At 39.7% G+C, this 27,544-nt stretch overlaps 2 protein-coding genes across 2 annotated transcripts in view; one reads left to right on the top strand and one right to left on the bottom strand.

Moving 5' to 3' along the window:
- LOC127509475 (Fc receptor-like protein 5) overlaps window positions 1–27,544 on the top strand; it is a 102,109-nt gene that overhangs the window by 40,528 nt on the left and 34,037 nt on the right. The window contains exons 8-10 of the mRNA XM_051888266.1: window positions 1,013–1,258; window positions 3,245–3,517; window positions 14,011–14,283. Of these exons, the coding sequence (XP_051744226.1) occupies window positions 1,013–1,258; window positions 3,245–3,517; window positions 14,011–14,283 (792 nt within the window). The remainder of the gene's footprint in view (window positions 1–1,012; window positions 1,259–3,244; window positions 3,518–14,010; window positions 14,284–27,544) is intronic.
- LOC127509461 (butyrophilin subfamily 1 member A1-like) lies at window positions 16,651–26,186 on the bottom strand. Its single transcript, XM_051888216.1, has 9 exons — window positions 26,174–26,186; window positions 25,992–26,067; window positions 21,726–22,076; window positions 21,332–21,604; window positions 21,027–21,125; window positions 20,462–20,503; window positions 20,153–20,197; window positions 19,893–19,919; window positions 16,651–19,119 (listed from the first exon to the last, which is right to left on the bottom strand). The coding sequence occupies exons 2-9, from the start codon at window positions 26,047–26,049 to the stop codon at window positions 18,578–18,580; spliced, it is 1,437 nt and encodes a 478-aa protein (XP_051744176.1). The 5' UTR covers window positions 26,050–26,067; window positions 26,174–26,186; the 3' UTR covers window positions 16,651–18,577.

Genomic DNA, 27,544 nt, shown 5'->3' with positions numbered 1-27,544 from the left:
ACACTTCTTTGGTGACATTGTTGATTTCGTGGTCTAAAAACAAAGTGACAAATCTTTCTGTCTCTATAATGGGAGTTTTGGTAAGTGTTCAGATAAACTCGCGCTGCATGCATGATCAACAGTTTCAGCCATTATAAAGAGAGCGTTTTTGAAGTAAAAATACTAGGATTATTCATTATGAATTTAACTGTCATTACCGGTTTGAAAATGAAATACGTTACTTACAGTTTGCGGGGTCCTTGCTGATTCCAGAACAGTTGATTCCTGATCTTTGAGCAAGTTTTTGGGCAAGGCCTGTATCGTATTGCGACTTGTTCTCAAAGCCACTTGTAAAATATACAGTAGCCTACAAACACACAAGTCAGCACTGACGTGACTAGGACGTTTGTTAAAAATAAACCGAATACATTTTTCTCTGACATTGGGATCCTTCGGCAGCTTATGCAAAGATTGTTTTTCCACAGTCAGGAACAGCACAATGTCTGTGTGGCATCAGAATCTTGTTATTATCACAATCATATCGTAAACAACTTTAGATCCACTCTCTGCTCATGGACTGAACATCAGTGGGCGGGAACAACGATACAATGATGTAAGAGTAGGTGTTGTTGTCTCACTCCAGAGGCAGTCATATGCAAATGAGTGTGCCCCTGTGACGTCAACTGGTATAAAGAAGGTTCAACCAGTGTTTTCAGTGAACGACAGGAACACATTTAGGTCTGTTTCTGAGTCTGATGGAGATAAATACTTCTGTTATAGATCAGACACTGAAGGATCACGTAGCTCTGGGGACATCAGAGACATGTAAAAAGGGGCATAATTGGTGCCCTTTAACAAGAACAGGAAGCATCAATGGGCAAAAAACAAACAAACCATCAACAAACTTAATGCAGAAGTTGTAATAAAAATCTAGTTTTGTCAGAAAATATAGAAATGCATTTTTTATGTTACATTATTGTTCATATAATCTTACTCTTTATGCAATCAGCACATATTTCCTGTGTTTCTGTAGTTGGTGTGATTCTGGAGAGTCCTGTTCATCCTGTGACTGAAGGAGATACTCTGACTCTACGCTGTTTAGATAAGTTTGCAAACACATCAAACCCCAGAGCTGATTTCTATAAAGATGGATCACTCATCCAGAATCAAACTACAGAGATGATCATCTCTACTGTCTCAAAGTCACATGAGGGTTTCTACTACTGCAAACACCCAGAGACTAAGAAAGAGTCGACCAAGAGCTGGATCTCAGTCAGAGGTGAGAGTCAATGAATCTGTGAGCTGATTTATGTCTTCATATGCCCTCGTTCAGATATAGTTCATGATAAAGTGCAGTGATGCAGTTACACTGACAGTATCAGGTGAGTTTGATCATCTCTTCATAAACACACAAGTTCAACATGTTGTTAATGAGTGCTTTATTAATTTAATTAATTAATGTATTTATTTAATTTTTAATACATTTTTGAATCTTTGAATACATCTAAACAAGTTGTCAAATAGACAATATGTTCATAATTTGCATATTTCAGTTCTAAATACCTACATTCTCACCTAAAAAAAAACCCTACAATCTGTGACACAACAACAGTAGTGTTTGTAAAATGATTGTGGGTTTGCTCGTCCATCATGACACTCGCTGTGAGAAATGCTGCAGTGATACAAACAGTGAAACGGTTCCCATGGTGATACTGGTAGAATATCTGGAAGAGGCTCTCAGCCAATCAGATTTGAGAACCAGAACGAACTGGTGACATGCTTCATGCTGCAATGCATGCTGGGAGCCACCATAGTATTAAAGTCATGTCTCCCAGCATGCATTCAGAGCATTAAGTATGTCACCATTGTTGAGATTCATATGCTGATTCTTGATGTATCTGTGCGTCAAATCCCCACCCCCCAGAATATGTTTAGAAATCAAAATTCAGAATTTCTGATCTGCGGCAAGAAAATATTGGTGAAAAAAATTTAAACTACAAATAATCAGTTTTGTTCAGTGATGAGTTAAGTCAAACATTTACGTTATGATAAAAAAAAAAAAAAAAACTATATCACCTGATTGTTTTTGTTTATGAGTTCTTTTGCAACAAATTGTGTTTTGTAAACACTGTTACAAAAACCACAAACTTATATAAAAAGTCAAGAGTCAAACTGCCCAATGCCCAATAAATGAAACACCGATCACCATAACAGTGAACCAAACATTGTCAATAAAACAACATCTAAACCTGTTAATTCTCAAAATGAACTGTAGATGAATGATAGTCAGTCTGGTTTGTAATAAGAGAGATTTAATGTCTTTTCAGTTGATTTCATCTAAGGCTGTGGCTGGAAGTCAGTTGTAGTTCTTGTGTTTCTCTTTCCTTCAGTGTTTCTGCTTCAGTGTTGGCCTTTTTGAGCCTGTAATGTTTCTTATATTGTCTATGAAATTAAAGGGGTCATGAAATGGATTTTATGTTTCTTGGGGTTTTTACATCAAATAATTGTCATCATTTAGAAATAAATGGCTATTTTCTACCCTGATTTTAGTCCTCTGATTTGAACTCTGTTTGAAGGGGCGTGTCTGCTGTGAGACTTCAGTGTAAACGCCCACTCCTGTGATTGGCTGACATCTTTGCAATTAAAATGAGAAAAATTACATCTAAAAGATGCTTCTCTTACATTCACCTTCTGCCTTGGCCAGGGGGAGTTGATGTCATCAGATGGTGTCCAACGTTCATTGGGTGTTTCGACCCTAAACCGTAACACCCTCTAGTTGGCAGGTCAGCAGTGACGGCCAAATCACTGCCCATCTTCTCCCCCTGGCTTCCAGCTGGTGTCATGGACTGAACATCTGTGGGTGGGGAACATCAGTGGGCAATGCGATGATGTAAGAGTAGGCGTTGTTGTCTCGCTCCAGAGGCAGTCGTATGCAAATGATTGTGTCTCTGTGACGTCACATGACACCTCTGTTTTAAACGAAGCTTGATTATATAAATGCTTTTTTATTGATGATGAGGATGTTTTAAGTTATGGAACTTGCAGGATGTAATAATCATACAAAGACCTCTTAAATGCCAAAAGACCAAGGAAAATTTGATTTCTCATGTCAAAAAAAAAAAAAAAAAAAAACATTAATTAATTTACTAGTGAGAGAATGAGATTGTCTGCTTCCCAAATTCCCAATAATTTTATATTGACAGATATTCCCAAACCGACTCTGACTGTTGAGTATTTTTAATTGTGATTTGTTGTTGTTCTACAGAAAGACCAAAACCCAAAGTGATCATTAAACCTGATCAACATGTATTCAGTGGAGAGACAGTCACTCTCAGATGTGACATTGATGCTGAAGGAGTCACTAGATGGCGGTTCAACTGGTATAAAGAAGGTTCAACCAGTGTTTTCAGTGAACATCAGGAACACACATTCAGGTCTGTTACTGAGTCTGATGCAGGTAAATACTCCTGTAATGGATCAGACACTGAAGGATCACACAGATCACACATCAGTGATGAAGTTACACTGACAGTATCAGGTGAGTTTGAAAGTATACTTTCTTATTTTAAGTTTAAATATCGGTGAAAAAAAATTAAACTACAAATAATCAGTTTTGTTCAGTGATGAGCTAAGTCAAACATTTACGATGATAAAAAAAAAACTATATCACCTGATTGTTTTTGTTTATGGGTTATTTCGCAACAAATTGTGTTTTGTAAACACTGTTACAAAAACCACAAACTTACATAAAAAGTCAAGAGTCAAACTGCCCAACTAAACACCGACCACCATAACGGTGACCAAACATTGTCAATAAAACAACATCTAAACCTGTTAATTCTCAAAATGAACTGTAGATGAATGACAGTCAGTCTGGTTTGTAATAAGAGAGATTTAATGTCTTTTCAGTTGATTTCATCTAAGGCTGTGGCTGGAAGTCAGTTGTAGTTCTTGTGTTTTTCTTTCCTTCAGTGTTTCTGCTCATTATCATCAGGTGTCTTCAATAATGCTCAATCATCACACAATCAATCACTTAAGTTTCTAATTAACTCTAACACTGCTTCAGTGTTACTTTAACACCCTGCTGGTGGTTCCCATATGAACACAGAGCAGTGTTGATTCAACACCTTTAGCGACCCGGATCTATATCTAACACAGATGGATCTCCACCTGTCGCGATAATATAAAACTCCCCTAATAATAGAATAACCATTACAGAAGAATAAAATAAAGCATATTTTGTTACCTTTTGGAGCTTGGAAGGATTCAGTTTGAGCAGATATTTTATGCCATCATCATTGTCCTCATCAGAGCTCATTTCCCATTACATTCAGCAAATGTTGAAGAATTTTTTTTTGAGTTTTGAGAATATGTGCGAATATGAGCCCATTTGCGAATTCAAACATATTCTCAAAACTATCATTTTCAACAAATTCATAATCAATATTTTGATTGCTGATAGCTTCACCAGATCCTCCATCAAGTGACAGTGACACTCATATTTGATTGCATTCAGTACTTACTCTGCAGTAAATCGCTGAGCCATTTCATGTTTTGCCTATTCTTTCATTTTCTGTCTGAATGAAACGTCACTTCATCATTGTGTATCAGACATTGCCACCTTGTGGAATGAATTGCACTTATTCCATCATCAAAGATTCAATTATTGTTGTGCAGAAAACAATATACGTACCTTGATACAAACCTCGTGTCGTTAGTGAACCTATACAATTTTTACAAAAAACGAATAGGAAAATAGGCATTCTTTTATAATTTTTTTTTTTTTTTTCTTGTTATATTCTTTATAATGAATTGATTGAGGAATACTAAGAAGGTTGATGTCTAACTTTGATAAATGAACGAGGAGGAGGGTAGTGAATGACCTCCCGGGTCAATAAAGACCCAAGGTATGCATTTAAGGGTTAACCAAATTACATTGTAAAATGATTAATGATCAACGGTTGCAATATCATTATTACAAATTTGGCAAGTGTTGAATCCACATTAAATCTTAGCTGGATAAATATCATACATAATTTGTAAAATGCACTTTATATTTAGGTCGAATGGGAAATAAAAGATATTTTCTTCTGAATTCCTTTACTGATTTCCTACTGAGATGTTGAAAACTGTAATCTCTTCTTATATGACCAGGATATCTTTCCTGCACAAGACAATTCCTTATAATCTTATTAGTGTTCACTCCATACCAATATCACTTATTTTTGCCTAAATTATGATCAGATATCTTGGGAATGATGAAATATGTTAAAAACCCCTTTTAACATACTAATCATCAGTAAAGTAACACTTAACTTTCATATAATATTTTTTTCTTACAGTTAAAATTGAATTGGGTGAAGAAATCACTATAACTCCAGAAACATCCATTCTTATCCATCATGTTCAACAAACACCTCTTTTCCACCAATCCTCCAAAACAAAGATTTTCTTTGAATTATTATGAATATATCTTTGTCTGTCCATTTATCTGATCAGAGATGTCAGGTTTGGTGACAGCACCACCTACTGGTCAGAAACAATACCAATTTATCAACACTATAATCTACTGTAGATGATTTTTAATGTTCATGTAAACTGCTGCAGCTGCACAACACTTTGTTGAACGGTGTGTCTCTTTGACTGCTGGTGTAGATGTTGGTGGTGTGACACTGTGGCTCGAGCTCTAGATTATTAACACAAAGATTTTTGTATTTGTATTTGTATTTTGTATTTGTATTTTATTTATATAGCACCAATTTAATACAACGTTAGTTGTCCAAAGTGCTTCACAGTCCCAAGAGAAAACGTCTCGGTTACAAAGGTAACCCTCGTTCCCTGAAGGAGGGAACGGAGACGTACGTCGGACAGACCGACGAATAGGAATCTCGCTAGAGAGGCCAATCTACTTTGAGTGTAACTACAACGAGCCAATGCACATTGGCATGCAATCATATGCATCAGCTGCTCGCCTCGCAGCGCGGGTATATAACGAGCAGCAGGTGCGTTGCATCTTCAGGTTTTCGCTGAGGAGCCGAACCGGATAGGCGGCAGCATCAGCGGGGTACAGCGACTGTGGCGATGGGACGTACGTCTCCGTTCCCTCCTTCAGGGAACGAGGGTTACCTTTGTAACCGAGACGTTCCCATTCAGTCGGTCACGTTCGACGTACGTCGGACAGACCGACGAATAGGAATCCCTACCAAAGCGCCACAGGGGCTGCCCTCTTCCAGCGCTCTGTTGTAAGCCACCTGAACCCCCTTGCCTACGGACGGTGGGACAGGGCTAACACAGAGAGTGTCGATCACTGCTGTTCCCCAAAACCCATTCAGTGAGACTATTGGATAACGCTGGGAAAGCGTACCCTTCCGCTGGGAAAGGAACGCTGCGGAAGCCACATCCTTCCCAAAGGAGTTAAGTGGAGAAGTACATATGGACTAACCCGTAGGCTGTACTACATATGGAAGAACTGGGGTGACTCCAACTCGATGAGAGGTGGGTTCTCCCAGAGGGAAAGACACAGGCTTCGTTTAGGAGCAACCGTGGAACTAGACATATGGGATCCCAGTAGGGTCACACATATGGTACCCAGCCTAAACCCGGTTCTCAAGGATACAACGGAGTATAGGCCTAGCGCCAGACGCTCCGCCACGTCGGCTGCCGAAGGGAGATCAGAGGACTCAACAGGGTCTGCCTTGTAGGGACTCTCTGGAGAAAAAAGCGCATGTAAGCGCAGCAAGCCGACACTAAGCCGGGGCCTCTCCGTGCCTCTGACCTGAGGTGAGAACACGGGAGGAGACCGGCTCGACACGAAGGCTATAGAATCTAGCGAACGTGTTATTTGTAGAGCTGCGGGCTGGGCGACACCTGTCTGTTAACGAGGCGCCACGAGCCAGCGCCCAGGAAGATGCGACGCCTCTCGTGGAGTGCGCATGCAACCTGAGCGGGCAGGGCACGCCCTGAGCTTGGTAAGCCAGGGCGATGGCATCCACTATCAGTGGGCCATCCTCTGCTTGGAGACAGCCTTTCCCTTCTGCTGGCCTCCGTAACAGACAAGAGCTGGTCTGAGGTCCTGAAGCTTTGTGTTCTGTGTATGTACAGTCGCAAAGCGCGAACTGGACAGAGCAAAGCCAGGGCTGGGTCTGCCTCCTCCGAGGGCAGCGCTTGCAGGCTCACTACCTGGTCCCTGAAGGGAGTGGTAGGAACCTTGGGCACATAGCCAGGCCGGGGTCTCAGCCATGGCCGTCACCCGGCCCGAACTCCAGGCACGATTCGTCAACCGAAAAAGACTGCAGGTCCCCTACCCTCTTGATGGAGGCCAATGCAACCAGCAGCAAAGTCTTCATAGACAGAATCTTTAAGTCTGCTGATTGCAAGGGCTCAAAGGGAGCATTCTGAAGTGCTCTCAGCACCAGAGCAAGATCCCAAGAGGGTATGAAGGGAGGACGAGGAGGATTTAACCGCCTCGCCCCCCTAAGGAACCTGACGACCAGGTCGTGCTGACCAACAGATTTGCCATCTATGTGGTCATGATATGCGGAGATAGCAGCAGTATGGACTTTGAGGGTGGAGGGGGACAGCCTACGCTCCAACCCCTGCTGCAAGAAGGAAAGCACGACACCGATCGAGCATCTTCGGGGGTCCTCTCGACGAGAAGAACACCACTCGACGAACAGGTTCCACTTCAAGGCGTAAGCCCGTCTCGTAGACGGAGCACGTGCCGAAGCGATGGTGTTAAGTACCTCGGGGGGTAAGTCACCTAGAACCTCCGCGTCCCGTCCAGGGACCAGACATGGAGTTTCCAGAGGTCTGGACGCGGGTGCCAGAGAGTGCCCCGTCTCTGAGAAAGAAGGTCCTTCCTCAGAGGAATGGGCCAGGGAGGGGCTGTCGCGAGGAGTGAGAGTTCTGGGAACCAGGTCCGGTTGGGCCAATAGGGCGTAACTAGCAGAACCTGCTCCTCGTCCTCCCTGACTTTGCACAGGGTCTGTGCAAGTAGGCTCACTGGGGGAAACGCATATTTGCGAAGGCCCCGGGGCCAGCTGAGCGCCAGTGCGTCTGTTCCGAGTGTTCCCCGGACAGGGAGTAAAACAACCGGCAATGGGAGGTTTCTGGTGAGGCAAACAGGTCTACCTGAGCCTCTCCGAACTCTCTCCAAATCAGCTGGACCACCTGGGGGTGGAGTCGCCACTCTCCTGGCCGCGCAGCTCGTGATAGCTCGTCGGCCACATGGTTGAGCACACCGGGAATATGAATGGCACGAAGCGACCTCAGATGCTTCTGACTCCAGAGGAGGAGATGGCGGGCGAGTTGCGACATGCGACGGGAGCGTAGACCACCTTGACGGTTGATGTACGCAACGGTCGCAGTGTTGTCCGTCCGGACCAGTACATGCTTGCCCCGTAGCGGCCCTTTGAGGCGGCTCAGGGCAAGGCGTACCGCTAGCAACTCGAGGCAGTTGATGTGCCAATGCAGATGGGGGCCCGTCCAACCCCTGACACTGCATGCCCGTTGTACGTGGCACCCCAGCCTGTGGCAGAGGCATCTGTGAATACCACAGCATGCCGGGACACCTGCTCTAGGGGTACTCCAGCCCGAAGAAACAAGGGGTCCGACCACGGGCTGAAGGTTTGGCGGCAGTCCTGAGTGATTGCCACCCGGAACGTGCCGCGTTGCCACGCCCATCTCGGGACCCGGCCGAGGAGCCAGTGTTGAAGCGGTCTCATATGAAGCAGACCGAGCGGGGTTACTGCCGCTGCGGCAGCCATATGCCCCAGGAGCCTCTGAAAAAATTTCAGTGGAACCGCTGTCCTGCCGTTGAACGTATTCAGGCAGTTCAACACCGACTGAGCACGTTCCTCTGTGAGGCGTGCTATCTGTTCGACCGAATCCAACTCCATACCGAGAAAAGAGATCCTCTGCACCGGGGCGAGTTTGCTCTTTTCCCAGTTGACCTGAAGACCCAACTGGCTGAGGTGTCTGAGCACCAAATCCCTGTGTTCGCACCACTGATCCCGGGACTGTGCCAGAATGAGCCAGTCGTCGAGATAGTTAAGGATGCGAACACCCTGTTCTCTCATGGGAACAAGGGCTCCCTCCACGACCTTCGTGAAGACGCGGGGAGACAGGGCCAGCCCGAAGGGTAAGACTCTGTACTGATATGCTCGACCTTCGAACGCAAAAACGCAGGAATGGCCTGTGTCGCGGAAGAATCGAACATGAAAGTACGCGTCCTTCAGGTCGATCGCTGCAAACCAATCCTGGGGACGGATGCACTCGAAAATGCATTTCTGCGTGAGCATTTTGAACAGTAGCTTGTGAAGGCTCCGATTCAAAACTCGCAGATCCAAGATCGGTCGTAACCCACCGCTTTTCTTGGGTACAATGAAGTAGGGACTGTAGAACCCTGACCTCATATCGGCTGGAGGGACCGGCTCTATCGCGTCCTTCACCAGTAGGACCGCGATCTCCGCACGCAAGACACGGGCATCGACAGCCTTCACTGCAGTGAGGTGGACACCCCTGAACTTGGGGGGACGCCGGGCGAACTGAATCGCATAGCCGAGCCCGATGGTCCGAATGAGCCAGCGAGACGGACTGGGGAGCGCTAACCAGGCTCACAGAGACCGTACAGGCGGGATCAAAGGGACCGCAGGCGTACCCGCAGTGAGGCAGCGAGGTGGAACACAGGGACGCAGCTCGGGAGGCTCTCTCTGCGAGGCGGCCCGAAGCGGGGTCAGAGTGTGCTGTGCAACACCTACCTGGTTCCACGGTTGGGCAGGGGGCACAGGAGAGGCTTTGCTGCCTTCTCGACTGCACGCTGCTGCCCTCTGGCGAAGGAAGAGGGGGATGAGAGTGGTGAGGCTTTTCTCCTCCCACTGCTCTCCGAGCCCTCTTCAGACCCAGAGATGGAGGAACTGCTCTCTTTTTGAAAATTTGGGTACCGCTGGCTGTTGGACCAGCGGGAGAACAGAAACAAACCCAACCAACAGGATTCACCACCCGGCCCTCCTCCGGGGGGGGGGAGAGCAGCCCCACCCGTCTCTGGGTCACCCGTCTCAGGGGTGATTTTTCATTAACCACTTAAACAGTAGCAGAGACGGGAGGTGTCATCTTCCTGCAGCGGACACAGTAGAGCAGACTGGGCCGGAGTTTTTTTTTATTATTATTCTGCAGGGGACGACACCCTTGGCGACGAGCAGACTGAGGGCCCACGAGGAACTCAATGGTTTGTCAGGGGAGGCTCCCCGGTCTGCCACTAACTGAGGAGAACTGCTGGGCTCAGTCCCCGACAGTGTCACCGAAAAGGCCACCTTGTGAGATGGGAGTGTCGAGAAAGCGTTTAGCTTGACGACCTCTTGCACCTCAGCAAGGTAAGCCAGGGGGGCGCTTCTGGACCACTGAGGTGGACATCGTCTGGCCGAAGGCCTGCGCCGTGACTTTGATCACGGTTAGTCAACAAGCGCAGCTCAACCCCGGCTCAGAACTACCCTCATGCATAAAGAGTGCCTTGGCCTCACATGCAGGGTGGGTGTGGTCTGTGAACAGCCACCCCACCCATAAGGGTAGTGAGAGAGTAAAAACTTATGCAGATTTTGGCACTTTTGGCATTCCATATTTATGGCACCAATATAGCTCCATACTGCCAAGTTTTTCATGCACATCCGGAACACCCGGGAAAGCATGGCTGTAAACTCTGAATCTGAGTCAGCATAAGCACACACCATTACAGTGGGCAGCGTCACCCTCATTTCCAGAGCATAACAGCCCTCTCTCCGATGCTGCAATCGACATCTGACCCTCAGCTGGAGCCCTAAATGGAATGCTAGGTTCCCCTATGAAAAGGACCAGCAATCCAATCCAGAAGCTGCACAGCATGTAATGCGCTAGAGGGAGGGGCCCTAGGGGGTTGGTTCCCCGAAGGAACCCCTCAACCTCAAGACACCCAAGCCATTTCACCAAAGTAGACCTCTTCTGGTGCACCAGAGAGGGCGCTACAATGGAGATTAGGCAAGGAGACCGCGCATCTAGAGCGCCGAGCGAGCGCTGGGTTGCCGTGACAACCCGCGCTGCAGCTCGACGGCACACGACACGCAGAGGAGCGAGAGGTTTGCTCTCGCTGATCTCCGCGGTCTCCCAGAGTGTCGGGCAGACCCGCGGCTGTGCTTTTACACACAAGCGGCAGCTGGCCAACAACAGAGGGGACTCAAGCTTCCCGGAGAAAGAAGAGTCACGACCGGCGTGTCGACGTGATCATGTTCTCATACGAAAACATGAACCACCCACGGACATCGTTTCAGCACGCGCCCAGACATGTGAAACAGTGATCGTGGCCGTCAGTGAGGACAGGAAACGACCGCATCCAGAAACACACAAATAGAAGGTCATCTTTAAAAAGACGCAAGCTCTATTTGTGTAAGCTCTTTTACGGACTTTACTCTTTTAGAGTGCTGAAGCACGCAGGGGAACGGCCGCCGCAACACAGACAGGGATTGTGTGCAGCCTGTCGTGTGCTCTTTCTCTCTTTGAAGGCGCTCACTCTTACCAGCCGTAAAAACGGCTTTCAGCGCTCGAAGCGCACCGTACCGGCCGTGAGAACAGCCTTCTGACGCTGTCAAAACAGCTATTTGCTCTATAACGGCAAACGAAACAAAAAACAGAAAATAAAGAGAGGACTTCGACCCCGCTGCTGTGCTGTTCGCCCGCACTCGACAAAAAAAAGAGAAGTTCAACCAAAAAGCTTGACTCGTCTTCTAGCAGACACTTGCTTGCAGAGAACAGGAACAAACACCGTTCGGCTCCGAAGCGAAAAGCTGAAGATGCAACGCACCTGCTGCTCGTTATATACCCGCGCTGCGAGGCGAGCAGCTGATGCATATGATTGCATGCCAATGTTCATTGGCTCGTTGTAGTTACACTCGAAGTAGATTGGCCTCTCTAGCGAGATTCCTATTCGTCGGTCTGTCCGACGTACGTCGAACGTGACCGACTGAATGGGAACAAAAGTATAAATAAAAACAAATTAAGAAAAAGTTAAAGATTGTGGGTTTGAACCTTTATTGTCTTTTAAATCTTTATATTATGCCATGTGAATGTTGGCCTTTTTGACCCTGTAATGTTTCTTATATTGTCTATGAAATTAAAGGGGTCATGAAATGGATTTTTTTTTTTATTATTATTATTTTATGTTTCTTGGGGTACGGAAGCCCTAAACGGCCATGGATTATTATTTTTTTCTATCTTATTTTCTCATGATCTCGAGATAACAAAAGTTGTTTTCACGTCATCACGACATAAAAGTTCTTTTTACAGTGATTGATTCTGAAACACACTGTACCCGGATTCTACTGTTGCTATAGTAACGAACACAACTTTCACGCGCTGATCGTCGGATATATCATGCGCTCTTATATCTTATAATAAAGTTTACAATAAATAAATACATATAGGCTAATCAATCACTGTTCAATAAATGTACGCTAAACATTTTATTTGTATAATTAACATGTTTAATAATCAACAGAGCATTCAAAAAAAGAGGTGCAGTACTCCAGATTTCCAAAAAACAAAACTTTAATCCAGTTGATATAGGCTAAAACAATCTTGGGATGCTGTTTGAGAAGAGTGTTTATGTGTATGTGTGTTGTTTCCAACAAAGGAATGTAGAAAATACAACAGGTTACACACTATCACTGAATTAAATGACATAGGCTATAAATCATATTTCTTATCAATATACATTGAGTGACATGGTGAAACTGCGATGATTAAAATGGCGTCTTAAAGAGCCACAATAAGGTGCAAACAGAATACTAGTGACATCAAAATTAGTTTTAATAAGCAATAGCCTAAGTTTAGTATCACACTATTGCGGTCGTGAAACTGTAGTGAGTCATGCAGAACGTAACGATAACAGATTCACTTTCAAGCAAAATAATTATATTCAATCATTTAACAGTTAAGTTAATCACTTAACACACACAATACTGTCCGAAACTCGTACAATCTGGGCCAATATGAACTAATACAGTAAAGTGGATATTTACTGCAGTTATATTTGGTAATATTTTGGTAATGTTGGCACATTTGTGTAATTTAGAGCAGAGGTTAAGTCGTGATCACGACAAAACAACTTTTGTTATCTCGAGATCACGAGAAAATAAGTCGTGATCACGACAAAACAAGATAGAAAAAAATAATAATCCATGGCCGTTTAGGGCTTCCGTACTTGGGGTGCACTTATAATGTTAAAATGATTTTTACATCAAATAATTGTCATAATTTAGAAATAAATGGCTATTTTCTACACTGATTTTAGTCCTCTGATTTGAACTCTGTTTGAAGGGGTGTGTCTGCTGTGAGACTTCAGTGTAAACGCCCACTCCTGTGATTGGCTGACATCTTTGCAATTAAAATGAGAAAAATTACATCTAAAAGATGCTTCTCTTACATTCACCTTCTGCCTTGGCCAGGGGGAGTTGATGTCATCAGATGGTGTCCAACATTCATTGTGTGTTTCGACCCTAAACCGTAACACCCTCTAGTTGGCAGGTCAGCAGTGGCGGCCAAATCACTGCCCATCTTCTCCCCCTGGCTTCCAGCTGGTGTCATGGACTGAACATCTGTGGGTGGGGAACATCAGTGGGCAATGCGATGATGTAAGAGTAGGCGTTGTTGTCTCGCTCCAGAGGCAGTCGTATGCAAATGATTGTGTCTCTGTGACGTCACATGACACCTCTGTTTTAAACGAAGCTTGATTATATAAATGCTTTTTTATTGATGATGAGGATGTTTTAAGTTATGGAACTTGCAGGATGTAATAATCATACAAAGACCTCTTAAATGCCAAAAGACCAAGGAAAATTTGATTTCTCATGTCAAAAAAAAAAACAAAAACAAAACATTAATTAATTTACTAGTGAGAGAATGAGATTGTCTGTTTCCCAAATTCCCAATAATTTTATATTGACAGATATTCCCAAACCGACTCTGACTGTTGAGTATTTTTAATTGTGATTTGTTGTTGTTCTACAGAAAGACCAAAACCCAAAGTGATCATTAAACCTGATCAACATGTATTCAGTGGAGAGACAGTCACTCTCAGATGTGACATTGATGCTGAAGGAGTCACTAGCTGGCGGTTCAACTGGTATAAAGAAGGTTCAACCAGTGTTTTCAGTGAACATCAGGAACACACATTCAGGTCTGTTACTGAGTCTGATGCAGGTAAATACTCCTGTAATGGATCAGACACTGAAGGATCACACAGATCACACATCAGTGATGAAGTTACACTGACAGTATCAGGTGAGTTTGAAAATATACTTTCTTAATTTTAGTTTAAAATATGTATACTAATAGCACACTTGAATAAATTTTTTTCGTAAGGGATTGCATGTTTCCTGTGTTTCTGTAGCTGATGTGTAAAAATACTTGTTTCTCTGCATCAGGATCTGATGGTCTCAAACCTGTGATAATTGGAGTGATTGCTGGACTGACAGCTGTATTTTTGATCATTGTCTTCTTGGTCCTGCTGTGGCACTTCAGAAACAACAAAGGTTTATCATCTCACATTCAAATTCAGTGACACATTTTCAGACACTAGCTCTGTTTCTAAACCCTTTGAGCTGCCATCTTACATCAGTCTAAGTTGGTTTTCTGGACTTAGCTGGTCTCCCAACCTAAAGCTGGTATGCTTTCTGGTTGTTTTTGGGCAGTTTTCAGCTGGTCAGGCTGGGAGGCCATCTTAAATTAGGCTTGTTACTTCAATTCTGAAGAGTATTGATAAAAATAACCCCATTACCAGAAAAGTCTGGACATTTTGTAAAATGCAATAAAATCAAGAATCTGAGGTTTGTTAATTCTCTTGAACCTTTATTTAACAAAAGTACAAAGAAAAGATTTTCAATGTGTGAAAGATGAAAGAACAATTTAAATAGAGTAATTATTTATTTGGGTGAATTAATAAAATAAGCCAAATTAGATTACATGAACAAGAACTTTGGTATTGAAAATTATTGATCTGTAAGTTTAAATAAATTTGTCAAGTTGAAAATACTTGATAATCTAAGTAATTAAAACTTAAATGAGTCAGAGGAAATTGGTACCTCAAAAAGTTAAGTTCAGTGAACAAAAAACATATTTTACAGTTAACGTTTGTACTGAAAACTAGTAAGTTCACATTACTTTCATGAAGTTAATCTAAACTTTACAAGTTTAAACAACATTAAATTTGTAAAGTTGACCATACTTAATATTCTACGTAAATGCAACTTAACTGAGTCAGTGCAAAAAGATAACTCCGAAAGTTAAATGTGAGTGATTTTTTTTTTTTTTTTTTTTTTTTAACAATGTAGTTGTTTGATATACTGAAGACAGCAGGCAGTGAGGCAGCTTAATGTAAACATAATGTGATAAATAAATAAAAACATGTCATGAAAAAGTTTGTCATTCTCAAACATGAAAGAGATGAAAAGTCAGTTTTCCTCAAAACATTGACACGAACAGTTTGTGTTTGACTAGGTGGAAGATCTGAGTCTCCCTCTGCTGTCAGTCAACAGCAGAACATCAGTCAGACATCAGAGCAGAACCAGAGTGAAGCCGGATACAACACACCGCTGTCTGGTCAGACTTTATTCATTACCATTAATAAATACCCATAAATCTTTACAAGCTGAGATAAAAGACACTTAGGAATAACTCTTAACTAACAGGACAGATCTCAGCTAAATGATATTTCACTCTTTCAAAGTTTAACAAGATATTTGTCTGACATACTGTATATATTTCAGCTAGATGTCATTTAGTTTTATTTGATCAAAAAATGCATAAAATATACACATATTTTTCTGTAATTTAGAATGTTAATTGCACATGAAATATTATGTCTAGTGATTTATTTTTTTAAGTTTATGTCAACATGAAATCACTATTTTTCTGTGGGATTGAATTTTTAAAACTGAATGACAAAAATCGTTTAAAATATATATTTAAAATATAATTGAAATTAATTAATGTATTAATTTATTACAGGAACTGCACGTTTATGACTCCGTTGATGCAACTATTAATAAAGACATGTAACTAATGATGTCATTTACAGTATTTTATGTCATTATGAGTTCAGTAGTTCTTCTCTAAAGAAACTGGAAATCAAATCCATTGTTTTTTGTGTCACTGTGATTTTTGCAAAGGAAATCAAGTTCAACCAAGTGTCTTATTTCTTTCTCTGTTGTTCATTGTAGACGGTGTAAGTGAGATCACATATGCTGAGGTTGAACTCAAATCTACAAACAAACAGAAGAAAGAGAAAGAAAACAAAGGTAAACCGACACAAAAGTCTCTGCTCTTTTTTAGCATGTTATAATGTTATATTTCATATCACTGTTGGACGTACAGTAAGCACTAGAGATATGAACTGTTGGCTTCTTCTAGACAAAAACACTGAGAGTTGTGACGTCCTGTACTCTAAACTGAAGCTGGAAACAGATCAAGGTGAGTGTCAAACTAAAAACATCAATCACAATTCACAAGAAACCACTGCAAACTACATCTACATGCATCATTGATGAAATTAAATTCTACATATAAAAACTAGAAATGTGCATTTTGAATTTATTGATATATTTTCAGGTGCTGGATCTAGTGATGCGACGTATGCTCAGGTTAAATAAATGCCCGGAGGAGAAACTTCAATCCCAGGATGCTGATGAGTTTACTGTAGCTTGAGAAGTGAATGACTTTGTGATACTGATGATCACTTGAAGGCAACAGATTTACCAGAACTGACTGTAATATTAGTAAGCCTTCATGTGCTTCAGAAACAATGTTAATCTTTGAAAAGAAATGAGATGATTATTCATTATAAAAAAGTAATTATTGTTTATTACTGCACAGTGTGTATTTATATTAGTTAATACCAGCAGCAGCAGCGAATCATTTGACAACTGAGAGAACAGAATATTCAGTGAAAGGCTGTTTCTTTTCTGACTGTTGAGTAAGAGACCAAGTTTTTCTCAATATTATATACACTGCTGTTCAAAAGTTTGGGGTAAGATTTTAAAATTATATATATATATTTGTGTGTGTATGTATATTTTACATTTTTTTAAAGAAATTAATACTTTTATTCAGCAAGGACACAATGATCAAAAGGGACATTTGTGTTACAAAAGATTTCTATTTCAAATAAAGTGTACTTTCTATTTCTCAAAAAATCCTGAAAAAATTTTTCCATAAAAATATTAAGCAGCAAAACATTGATAATAGGAAGAAATGTTTCTCAAATCAGTGAATTAAAATGATTTCTTAAGGATCATGTGACACTGAAGACACCAAAAGACTTGATGGTGGTTTCGATAAAAATATATTAAAATAGTATATTAAAAGAGTCTTCAGTGTCACATGATCCTTCAGAAATCATTTTACACTCAGTTGCAGGAACACACAAGTCTGGCACAGGGGAGAAGTGAACTTTCCTAAAGCAGTGTTCACTCTGCTCTCTTATAGCAGTAGATCTGCAGCACACTCCTTACAAGCGACAGTGGTTAATTAACTGCAAGGCAAGCAGAGTGAGGGAGAGAGACAGAGTAATAATAATACTCAACACAGAGTAAAATACATATCCAAAAACATTTATACACATAATACACAATATAACACTCATTCGGTGGTGACTGAGGACTGTTGCTGCGTCTCATTTCGGAGACTGTGTCCTCCTGAGGTCTCATTTGAAGGCCGCATACGTCATCAAGGATGTCTTATTTAAGAAAAGTAACTGTAACAAAATTGCCTGTAATTCCTTGTGAGGTGTAAAATACTGTCATTTCTTTTTTACTTTGAAATCTAATGGTTACTTTTTTTAAAAATGGGACCGCCTTGATGACGTATGCGGCTGACAAATGTGACCTCTGGAGGACGCAGCCTTCAAAATGAGATGCAGATTGTGACTGGGCAAGTGACTGAGGATTGTGACAATTAGTACATGCATGAGTGCTGTTATCTGCAAGAGGATTTGAGTTAAATTGATGCTTCTTGTTTTCATAATTTTGTTTAATTCAGTTCACTTTAGCAATTTCTCTCAGTCATTTAAAAAAGAAATAATCTCACAGTATTAATTCGCTCACATTATTAGCACACTATATTTTTTTATAAACTTAAATAACAAATGGCCATTTTAAGGCAGTCAGTTTCTGCAAATAAAATGAGTTTTAATTTAGTGCAACTGTGCTGCCAGCATTTTAAAGATAATTTAAAGGACAGGGTTTTACAGTAAATATATATGTAATTATATAAAAATTTATAATAAAAAAGCAGTAATTTGCAGGTGAATCTGCTGCCAGTTAATCACTGCAAATTTACACTGAATGGTTTAACAGTTTAGGCACAATTTATATGTTTACAAAACTCATTTCAGTCATTTAAGCAGAAGTCTTTAGATCAATACATTTTAAAGATCACGTGAAACATAAAATCAGCCTTGTGTGTCCAAAGTTTTGACTGCCATGTAAATAATATCTGATTTTTATTACTTTACACTTTTTTACTGTATTTCCCTTCATTTCATTGATCATTCACATAAATTTATTCACTGAAGTCATTATTAATCATCACAGATAATCAGTGGTGTGGAGTTTGTATTCCAATACCCCAAACTATAAAATGGACAAAGATTCTCAGTGAAAGACTGATCAGTGTAAGTGTAGATATGAGACATGGACTCCACATCATAAAAAGAGACGAGACCCTCATCATAATCCACAAACACTCCGACCCTCTGAGGATTCACTGTCAGAGAAAGAGGGACAGGGGGATCATTATAAGCCGAATAAATCCCATATCTCAGACCCACAGTCCAATATCCATTCTGAGGATTCATTCCAATCCCAAAGCCCTTCCTGTTAATGGATTCTCTGACCACTCCTAAAAACCACTTGGTTTGTTCCTTCACCTGAACCTCATAGTAAAAACTACCTGAGGAGAATTTGTCCTTGCCAAGGACACTAAGATATTCCTTAAACCTGCCATTTTGCTCTTCATTTCCATCCATTTTTTTTTCCAATTTATTTCCAAGTTCCACTTGTTTCCCATCATCAGATACGATGAGACGTGGATGAGCTGAATCAGCATCCAGAATCACATTCACTGTTGAAATATAGAAAATTATGCTTTACAGATGAGTATATAATAAAATAATTATAATTGTTATAATTTATTGGTATCTTTACAAAAATAATGCAGTAAAAATACTGCATTTATTGTAAATAAATGTAATGTTCAGTGTACTTCGCATTATGATTAATTAAGTCTGTCTGCTTCTGAAAGACTGAAATGTTTTGATTGTTCTGATTATGCTTTCTATGTGTGTTATTGTTCATTGTTGGATTCCCTTATGATGATATTTTGTCTTCCTTTTTTTTAGTTAAACATTTATGAGTTTAAATGCATAGTTTTCTTTTATGTCACATATAAACTACATTTGATCATTTATCAGAAGGCAGGCAAGCAAACAAACACCACATAACATTACCGAGACTGGACAAAGAACACTGAAAACACAGGAACTTAAATACGCAGGCAAACAAGGTGATTAACAATGACACAGCTGAACGTGATGGCAAATCATGTTAGTAACCATGACAACAGAGGAGTTGCAGGAAAACTGAACAAAGGAAAACAGGAGGCAATAAATACTAAAGTCATACTAAAAGTCAGTGAAAATGAAACTAAGATGACATAGAAAGACTAAGGGGCTGTTTACACGACACCATTTTCAACTAAAAACGGAAAACTTTTTATTTTTAGTACTTTGTTGTTGTGTAAACGTACCCTAATTGGTGACAACATGATGAATATGGGAAATTAAAATTCCTAAAATAAATAATTATAGTCATAAAACTTGAGTATTTTTTACTCACCCTTTTGTGTTCTTAAATGTGTGAGAGCTAAAAACAAAGTATGAAGTTATAAAGAGTTCATAACAGAATTCATCTTTAGATCAGTAATGAGATCAGGTATTTTTTAAGCACTTGAATACCAATAAAATTCAAGAAGACTTTACACAGTTTACAATACAATAATAAAATATGATGAATTTTATACATATATGAATGCACAGCATATTCATTCATATTTTTGCAGAAATATGTATCTTAATAAAGCCATAAAACAAATTCACCTTTTGGTATAATCGTCTTCTGACTTTGTAAAAGTTGATCACGTTCTAAAGAAAATTCAGAAAAAAGACGAGATAAGAATATTGAAATTATATTATTTTTTATACAGTAAATCTGACAACAAGTTATGAATAAACATACATAGGCAACTGAATAAATATACATTACATAAATAAACAAATGGTGACCACAGTTACAGGATCCAAGATATACACAAAATAAAAATAAATACACAGAGTCTGTTAAGTAAGAACACTTTAAATAAATAATGAATTAATAACGTTATATAGAAAAAATAAAGACAAATTCACCATGTTGTATTGTGCTCTTCTTATCCTTTAGACGTCTGTGTGCTGAAGACAATTCAGAATAAAGACAAGAACAAAACAGCTTTCAGACAACATAAACATTAAATATAAACATAATTTCTGACAGGATGATCATACACAAAAGAATATGGATACACAATAGCTGTCAATTAAATATTTTCTGATTTAATTTGTGTGTGTGTGTAGACCGCTAGTAAAAATGCATTTTTGTAACATAATCATAATAAATTATAATATTTTCAATGTGGTCGCAGACATGGAAATGGACTTTTTAAACCTGCAATTTAACATTTAACCTATTCAACCAAGGAAACAGGCAACAAGTATCTAGCATATGAACTCATTCAATATTGTTTAAAAATGTCATCACAGATTAAACACAGCACACAATCATTTGAGATGTGGTGGAAATTACATTAATTATCCCTTTCAGAAGAAATGATAAAAAGACTAATCAAATAATCAAACGTGTGAGAACTATCTTCAAGCTGTCTTGTTTATTTATGAAAAAAATATATATAAAATAACAAGAAAACAAGATTACTACCTCTGTATTTATGAACAAACAATAGTCCAGCAATCACAATGAGCAAAACGAAAACTGAAATCAGGATGACTGATGTCCTCCAATCATAAAACATATTATCTGTGAAACAAAACAATAATTAAGCACATTGTGTAAGTCAAACGTTTTAATGAGTTGATTATTGAAAATTCGGAATGCTATACAGTATACAGTGAAATGTTAATAATCTATAATGAACATAATGCTGCCTTTGCTTTTAGCTGTACATAACGTAATGGACTTTAATAGTCTTCAGATCTCTTGTCTTTAAATGTATCAGTACTTACTTAAGATGATAACCTCAGTCTCCTGCACGTGATGCTTCATTTTGACTCTGCAGTGAATCTTGTCGATACTGCGATGTACAATGATGGTGTGTTTGACACTGAATCCATCTGTGTTTCTGTGTGTCTCTGTTGTTTCTGAACTCAAACTGACTCCTTCACTGTCCAGCCACTCAAGATCAGGTTCAGGATACCAACCTTCAGATTCACACTGTAGATGAAGCCCTCCTGAACGATCAAACCCATCTGCAGTGATCACTGGAGGACTTCCTACAGCTGCAGATCAACATCAACAACATTCATTGAATGAACATTTTCTGCCTACAACCCTTTTTATTTTCCGTTGACAAGATCAACAAAAAATATCATCAATGTTAGTTTTTGTTGGTTTCCTCACCTTCAACTCTGACGTCAAAAATGGCATCATCAAACCAGGATTTGGACTGAATAAAACACTTATAACGTCCTTCATCAGAGATTTGGACTGCTGAGAGTTTGAGTGATGCGTTTCCTCTCTGTAGTTCTTGATGGATCAGTTTTGTTCTCCCTCTGTAGGACTGAATCTGTGCCGTGTTTCTGTCTTCATGATTCTCATAGAGATGCACTGGTGAACCTCTCAGATCAGATCTAGACCACTCCACTCTCATGTCCACAACACTGAAGCTGGGTTTGATTGAACAGGGCAGAATCACATCTTCACCAGCTACAGCAAGAACAGGATCTGCAGGTCCCACTACTTCATACTGCTCTGTTACAAGAGAAAGAGAGCAGGGGCCATTTGCATAAACTCCTTAGACTAGTCTTACAAGTTAGTCATTTATTGTTTTCTTCAAGACTGGTCATAACTTTTTAAAGTCAGTTACATAAAAAAGAAGATTGGTCTAATTTGAATTTAAAAAGTAAGACTGATTAGCCATTGGTTAACTGCTAGCTGGTCAGACTAGTCTTAAGACAGAATCTTAATATAGTGGCTACGTTTATGTGACTGGCCCCAGGTCTAAACTGCATGAATGAACCTCAATGGTTGCACAGCATGTTTGAGTTTCCGGAATAGCTTTGTTCTTGTGCGTTATTCATGTTCTGTTGAGCTTCTGCTTATGTTCGCTGATCAATGTTTACATGTGAGAATAAGCCTAAATTAAATGTATTTATCATAAAAAGCAATCAAGTCTCTTCAGAAAATTTGCACTAAACCGCTCGATTCATATGGATTAGTTTTCTGATCTCTTTATGATCTTTTTGAAGCATCAAAGTGGTCATTGCAAAGGCAGTCTATGGAAGGACAGACAACTCTCAGATTTCATCAAAAATATCTTAATTTGTGTTCCGAAGATGAACGAAAGTCTTACGAGTTTGGAACGACAAGAGGATGAGTAATTAATGACAGAATTTTCATTTTGCAGTGAACTAACCCTTTAATAATAAATATTTATTTTACTGTTTTAACTGTGTGTTTCTGATGCAGATTTGTTATGGCAAAAAAAAAAAAAAAAAAAATGCAGGAGAAAATCTCAGATGCTATAGCATCATTTAGTGGCCTGATTCATACCTGTCAAAACATTTTCTGCACAAAATCTTTTAGAGTATCACAGCACTGCAAGATTTTCTGCAGTAGCATTGGCATGTGAAATTAAAAACTAATATTAAACAGATTAATCACTATACCATCACTTTAAAAAAAAAAATAAATAAAAAACTCATCAGGAATGTTATGATTTTTAAAAAAAGAAAAATAATGAGCAAAAGAATCTAACACTTCAAACTTCAACTATTATATATATATAAGTCTTTTTGTGACACTGGGTTGCACAGTTTTCATTTAGGAGACTTTTTTCCCATACACACTGTAAGGATTGTGGATGAACCAGACAAATGAATCTTTCAGATGATTCTTTCAAACATAATCCCAGAGATCCAAATCAACATTGCAGGCCCCAAGCGACTCCAGTGAATCTATCAACAACCCCCTGCGAAGTTTTTTTATGGCCATGCATGCTTCCTGGCTGAGGGAAAGGTGCCGAACTTAAGCAATGGGTGAAAAGACAACACAACATAAGCCACAAAAAGATAAGGAGTCTTTGATCCCCAGATCAAAAGAGAAAGAGAGACAATGCAGGCCTATTTCTTCTAAGTGACCTCTGAGTGACACAGCTGAAAATCCACAAGAAAAATCACAGAGACTGCGATATAAAAATAAATAACATCAAATTGTTCCAAGACAATTTGAAACGGACTTATCAAACATCTTTCAACTGCATAAATTTTATATCATGTCTAAACATTCTACATGTGACCAGTTATGCTTTAAAACACTCACAGTTCATGTAAATGTTATAACTAGTGAATGGTTGATTGAAAGTGTGTCTTGTGTGATATGAATTTAAATCTCTATTTTCCATTCAAATCATGGCATGAATGAAATCTGTGCAAAATGTATCATATTCTGTTTAATAGAAATCATGTCTAATCTGTACTCTCTGTATTCTCTGCCGAGAGTGGGAATTCAAGAGGCCCTGAGATAACACTTTATGATCGGGGACGAAGAAAAAGCCACCTTTGAAACTAGACGAAACCTGATTGGTCACAACTCCTCAAAGAGGTTGAACCAAACACCTATAGGTTAAATAGTCAGATCACTAAGACAAATTGAGTGTAATTCAAAAGAACAAAGAAGAAGAATATGGCTTAAGACAAAGAACAGATGATGAAGGGCAGACAAGCAGCTCATTTCAAGCCATCCAACTTTTTACTCACATTTCTTTTCTTTTACTTTAACTCTTCTTTTCTTTTTACGTCAAGAGTCTCGTGTTCTAAGTTAAGTCTGCCGCAAAGTTAAAACAACGACTCTTTTGCTGCCTCAACTCCAAACTTCAGCCACGAGAGACTCCATTTGTTTGCCAGCGACATCAATCCAGACCCGAAAGCCCTGCAACAAACCAGCTAACACGGAAGATCCCTTTACTCCAAGCCAAGGATGCCGCCAAGGGAATCCGCATTCAAAGACAAAGGACAAGCAAGTACCTCCAAATTCTAAAGCTGAACTGGTGCATTAAATGATTCATGGTTCGTTCAGGTCATAAAAAATCATTCTAATCACCTTTTGTGTTGTGTGCTACTTCTTCACTATGTTTTTGTTTGTTTCTTTTATTATTTTATGTAATCGAAAACTCTGTAACCTGCCGCGCTCTGTATCTCTTCGTTCAAATCCTTTCTTCCCGCTCTCCCGGAAAGCTACCGTCATTTGCTGACTGAAAACAAGAAATTATCGTAATAAGCCATACATTGCCGAAAAGTGCATATTGTTGGCTGTCATTATTTTGAATTATTTTGATTATTTTAATTTGCAATTGGTTGAAGCGTTATGATAACATGAATACAGCTTGGTTTGATGTGTCATGATGACACAGCCGTCTTACTTGTAATAAGTGAAGATGCTGAGATTTTGAGAGATCTGTTAGTGTTTAATGTTTATTGATTATTACGATTGAGATTTAAAGGGTTTCTGTGTTGTCTGAGTTTTGTGGGTCAGTCGGTAGTTTCTGATGCAGTGACATATGGTTACATTAATTCATGCATGTGTGTTATTTCTGGTTAACTGCAAGAGATTTATATTTTACAGTGAATGTGTTTGTTAGTAATAATTCAAGAAATACCAGCAAAATAACTATAAAACATTTACAGTTTTGTTTGGTAGCTGTTGCTGACAGTCATTTGATCGTTTTTTTTATTTTTTTTTTTATAGTGAAGGTGTTTGATTATAATAATTTAGGAAATATCTGTGTTTTTTCTAAAACATTTAAGGAAAATTTCTGTTAAAGTTTTTTGTGTTTTATTTAAATTAAGATCATATTAGGATATGGGTTTGGCAGCTGTAGCTGACAGTCATTTAGCGTTTTTTTTTTTTTGTTTTTGTTTTTTTTTGTTTTTTTTACAGTGTATGTAAGACTTTGGCCCTGTTTACACCTGGTATTAAGAAGCGTTTTTGTTGATCAGATGACAAGTGTACGACGCTAAAACGTTTTGAACTTGTCCACTTTCAACCACTTCTAGATGTAGTAGAAAACGCATTCGACCGGATTGCTTTCATGCTTAAACTTTGTCGGCTGAAGACCCAAGTTTGGTTTGAAGACAAAAATGTACCAAGCACAATGTTCTCTCACCATTCCTGATTTCTAACACACACTCACAGTGTTCAGCCAGTCTTGCGGCTGTCAGAGCAGAAACAAAAGCTGTTTCTCTCTGTGTGTAATTTTTTTCTTCTTCATTCCACATGTTTTCATATAAAACAGCAAGGTTTTATTAATTATTATTACACATCTCCCTGGAAAACTGATTGCTCTCTCTCTCTCTCTCTCTCTCTCTCTCTATGAACTGAACTCAATCAATTGTAACAACCATTGCTGTAATATTTTAGTAAGACCAATATTTCAAGTCAACTTATTTGTTTATTTGGAAAGTAGCATGTAATTAGTGGGATAATGTAATTAGTGGGATAATGTACAGTGAGTTGGTCATTTCAAAATAAACCTTTAGTCAGACAATGTCTAGCTTACTGTACATTATTCCTTGTATAACTATTACATCTTCCTCCACCCTTTCTTTTACAAAGAACACAAACTTCATCTCTTTAAAACGCAGCTCTTTATAAGGAGTAAATCATTACCTGATTTTGAACCTGTAATTCTACTAATAATCAGCAGCATCAAACAAATGAACTTCATCTCTGAAGGACACAGATGCTAAGAAGAAAAATATGAAAAAAGAGAAAACATGTATTATAATCAGAAACTCACATAAAGTTAACATGCATGTGTTTTGCTTCAGAATACTTACACATACACTTACCAAATAAATTTCACACACATCTACAATCACTTCCTGTTTCATGAAAACAATCACTTTCTGTTTCATGTCTTCCAGTAGAACTGCACAACATATTTGTCACAGACTGCCTTTCCCATCACCAGCACTATATAAAGCACACACAAGCTGCGTCTCATTTCGGAGGATGTGTCCTCTGGAGGTCGTATTTGTCGACCACATACGTCATCGAGGCGTTCTCATTTAAGGAAAGTAACCGTTAGATTGCAAAGTAAGAAAGAAATGACGGTATTTTACTCCTTACGAGGAGTAACAGTCAATTTTATTATGGTTACTTTTCTTAAATAGGACATCCTTTATGACATATGCAGCCTACAAATACGACCTCCGGAGGACGCCTCCAAAATGAGACGCAGCTACACTCCCTCAGTCATTAGCTGTGTCCCAATTCAGGTACTGAATCCTTCGAAGGCCACATTCGAAGGCCGATTGCAACATGGCAAAGGCTGTCCCAATTCGAAGACTTGTGGTCTTCCCACGCACTTTTGTGACGTAATGCCTCTTTGATTGTCGGGAAGAAGTCTGCTGCGGAGCTCCGTTTTGTGCGGGCTCGGCAAAAGTGCGCATCGAGGGTGCATATTGACTGCAAAGGGGGCACTTGTGAGCACCCTTCTGAAACCTAAAATTGACAAATGGGACACCCTATGGTCTCGTAGATTTAACAGACATGCCATTTGGGACAGCCTAGCCCAATTCATTGCATGCCAGTGACAACAGGATTTTCTTTTTTTCAAAGAAAATAATGGATACTAGTTCTGTGGCGGCCAAGGAATACACTTATAAATGTAAGTATTGTGTTTTAATTTACTCAATTAGCTAATGAAACAACTGTTAAAAGCCAAGGGTCTTTCTTTCTTAAAAACATGAACTTAGCCCCTGCGTTACCACTGCGTGGCTTCATTTGTTAGGTGGTCTGAGGCATATGGGAACCACCAGCAGAGTGTGTAAAAGTAACTCCAAAACAGTGTTAGAGTTAGTTAGATACCTTAGTGATTAACTGAGTGATGATTGTTCGATTATTGAAGACATCTGATGATAACGAGCAGAATCAGCCTCAGCAGCCCAGGGCTTTTGCTATCAATAATGTAAGTCTACCTAGATACCTAGATAGTGAATAGGGGGCGCTGGCCTAAAAAAGGTTGAGAGCCACTGTTTAGGGGCTCTGTTTCAACACAGGAACGCCTCCCGCTGTAACTTCACCTGCGGGTGTCATTGTTGGACAGTGTTACTTTATAAAAACGAGTAACTTTTAAAATTTTTAATGTCACATTTTGTAATATTGACTATTTTCTCATCCAGTTTTTTTTTTTTTTTTGAGGAGAAGCTGCATCCCTG

This window comes from Ctenopharyngodon idella, chromosome 3 (assembly GCF_019924925.1).
Source record: "Ctenopharyngodon idella isolate HZGC_01 chromosome 3, HZGC01, whole genome shotgun sequence".
NCBI lineage: Eukaryota > Metazoa > Chordata > Actinopteri > Cypriniformes > Xenocyprididae > Ctenopharyngodon > Ctenopharyngodon idella.
This window is presented reverse-complemented; position numbering and strand designations above follow the sequence as displayed.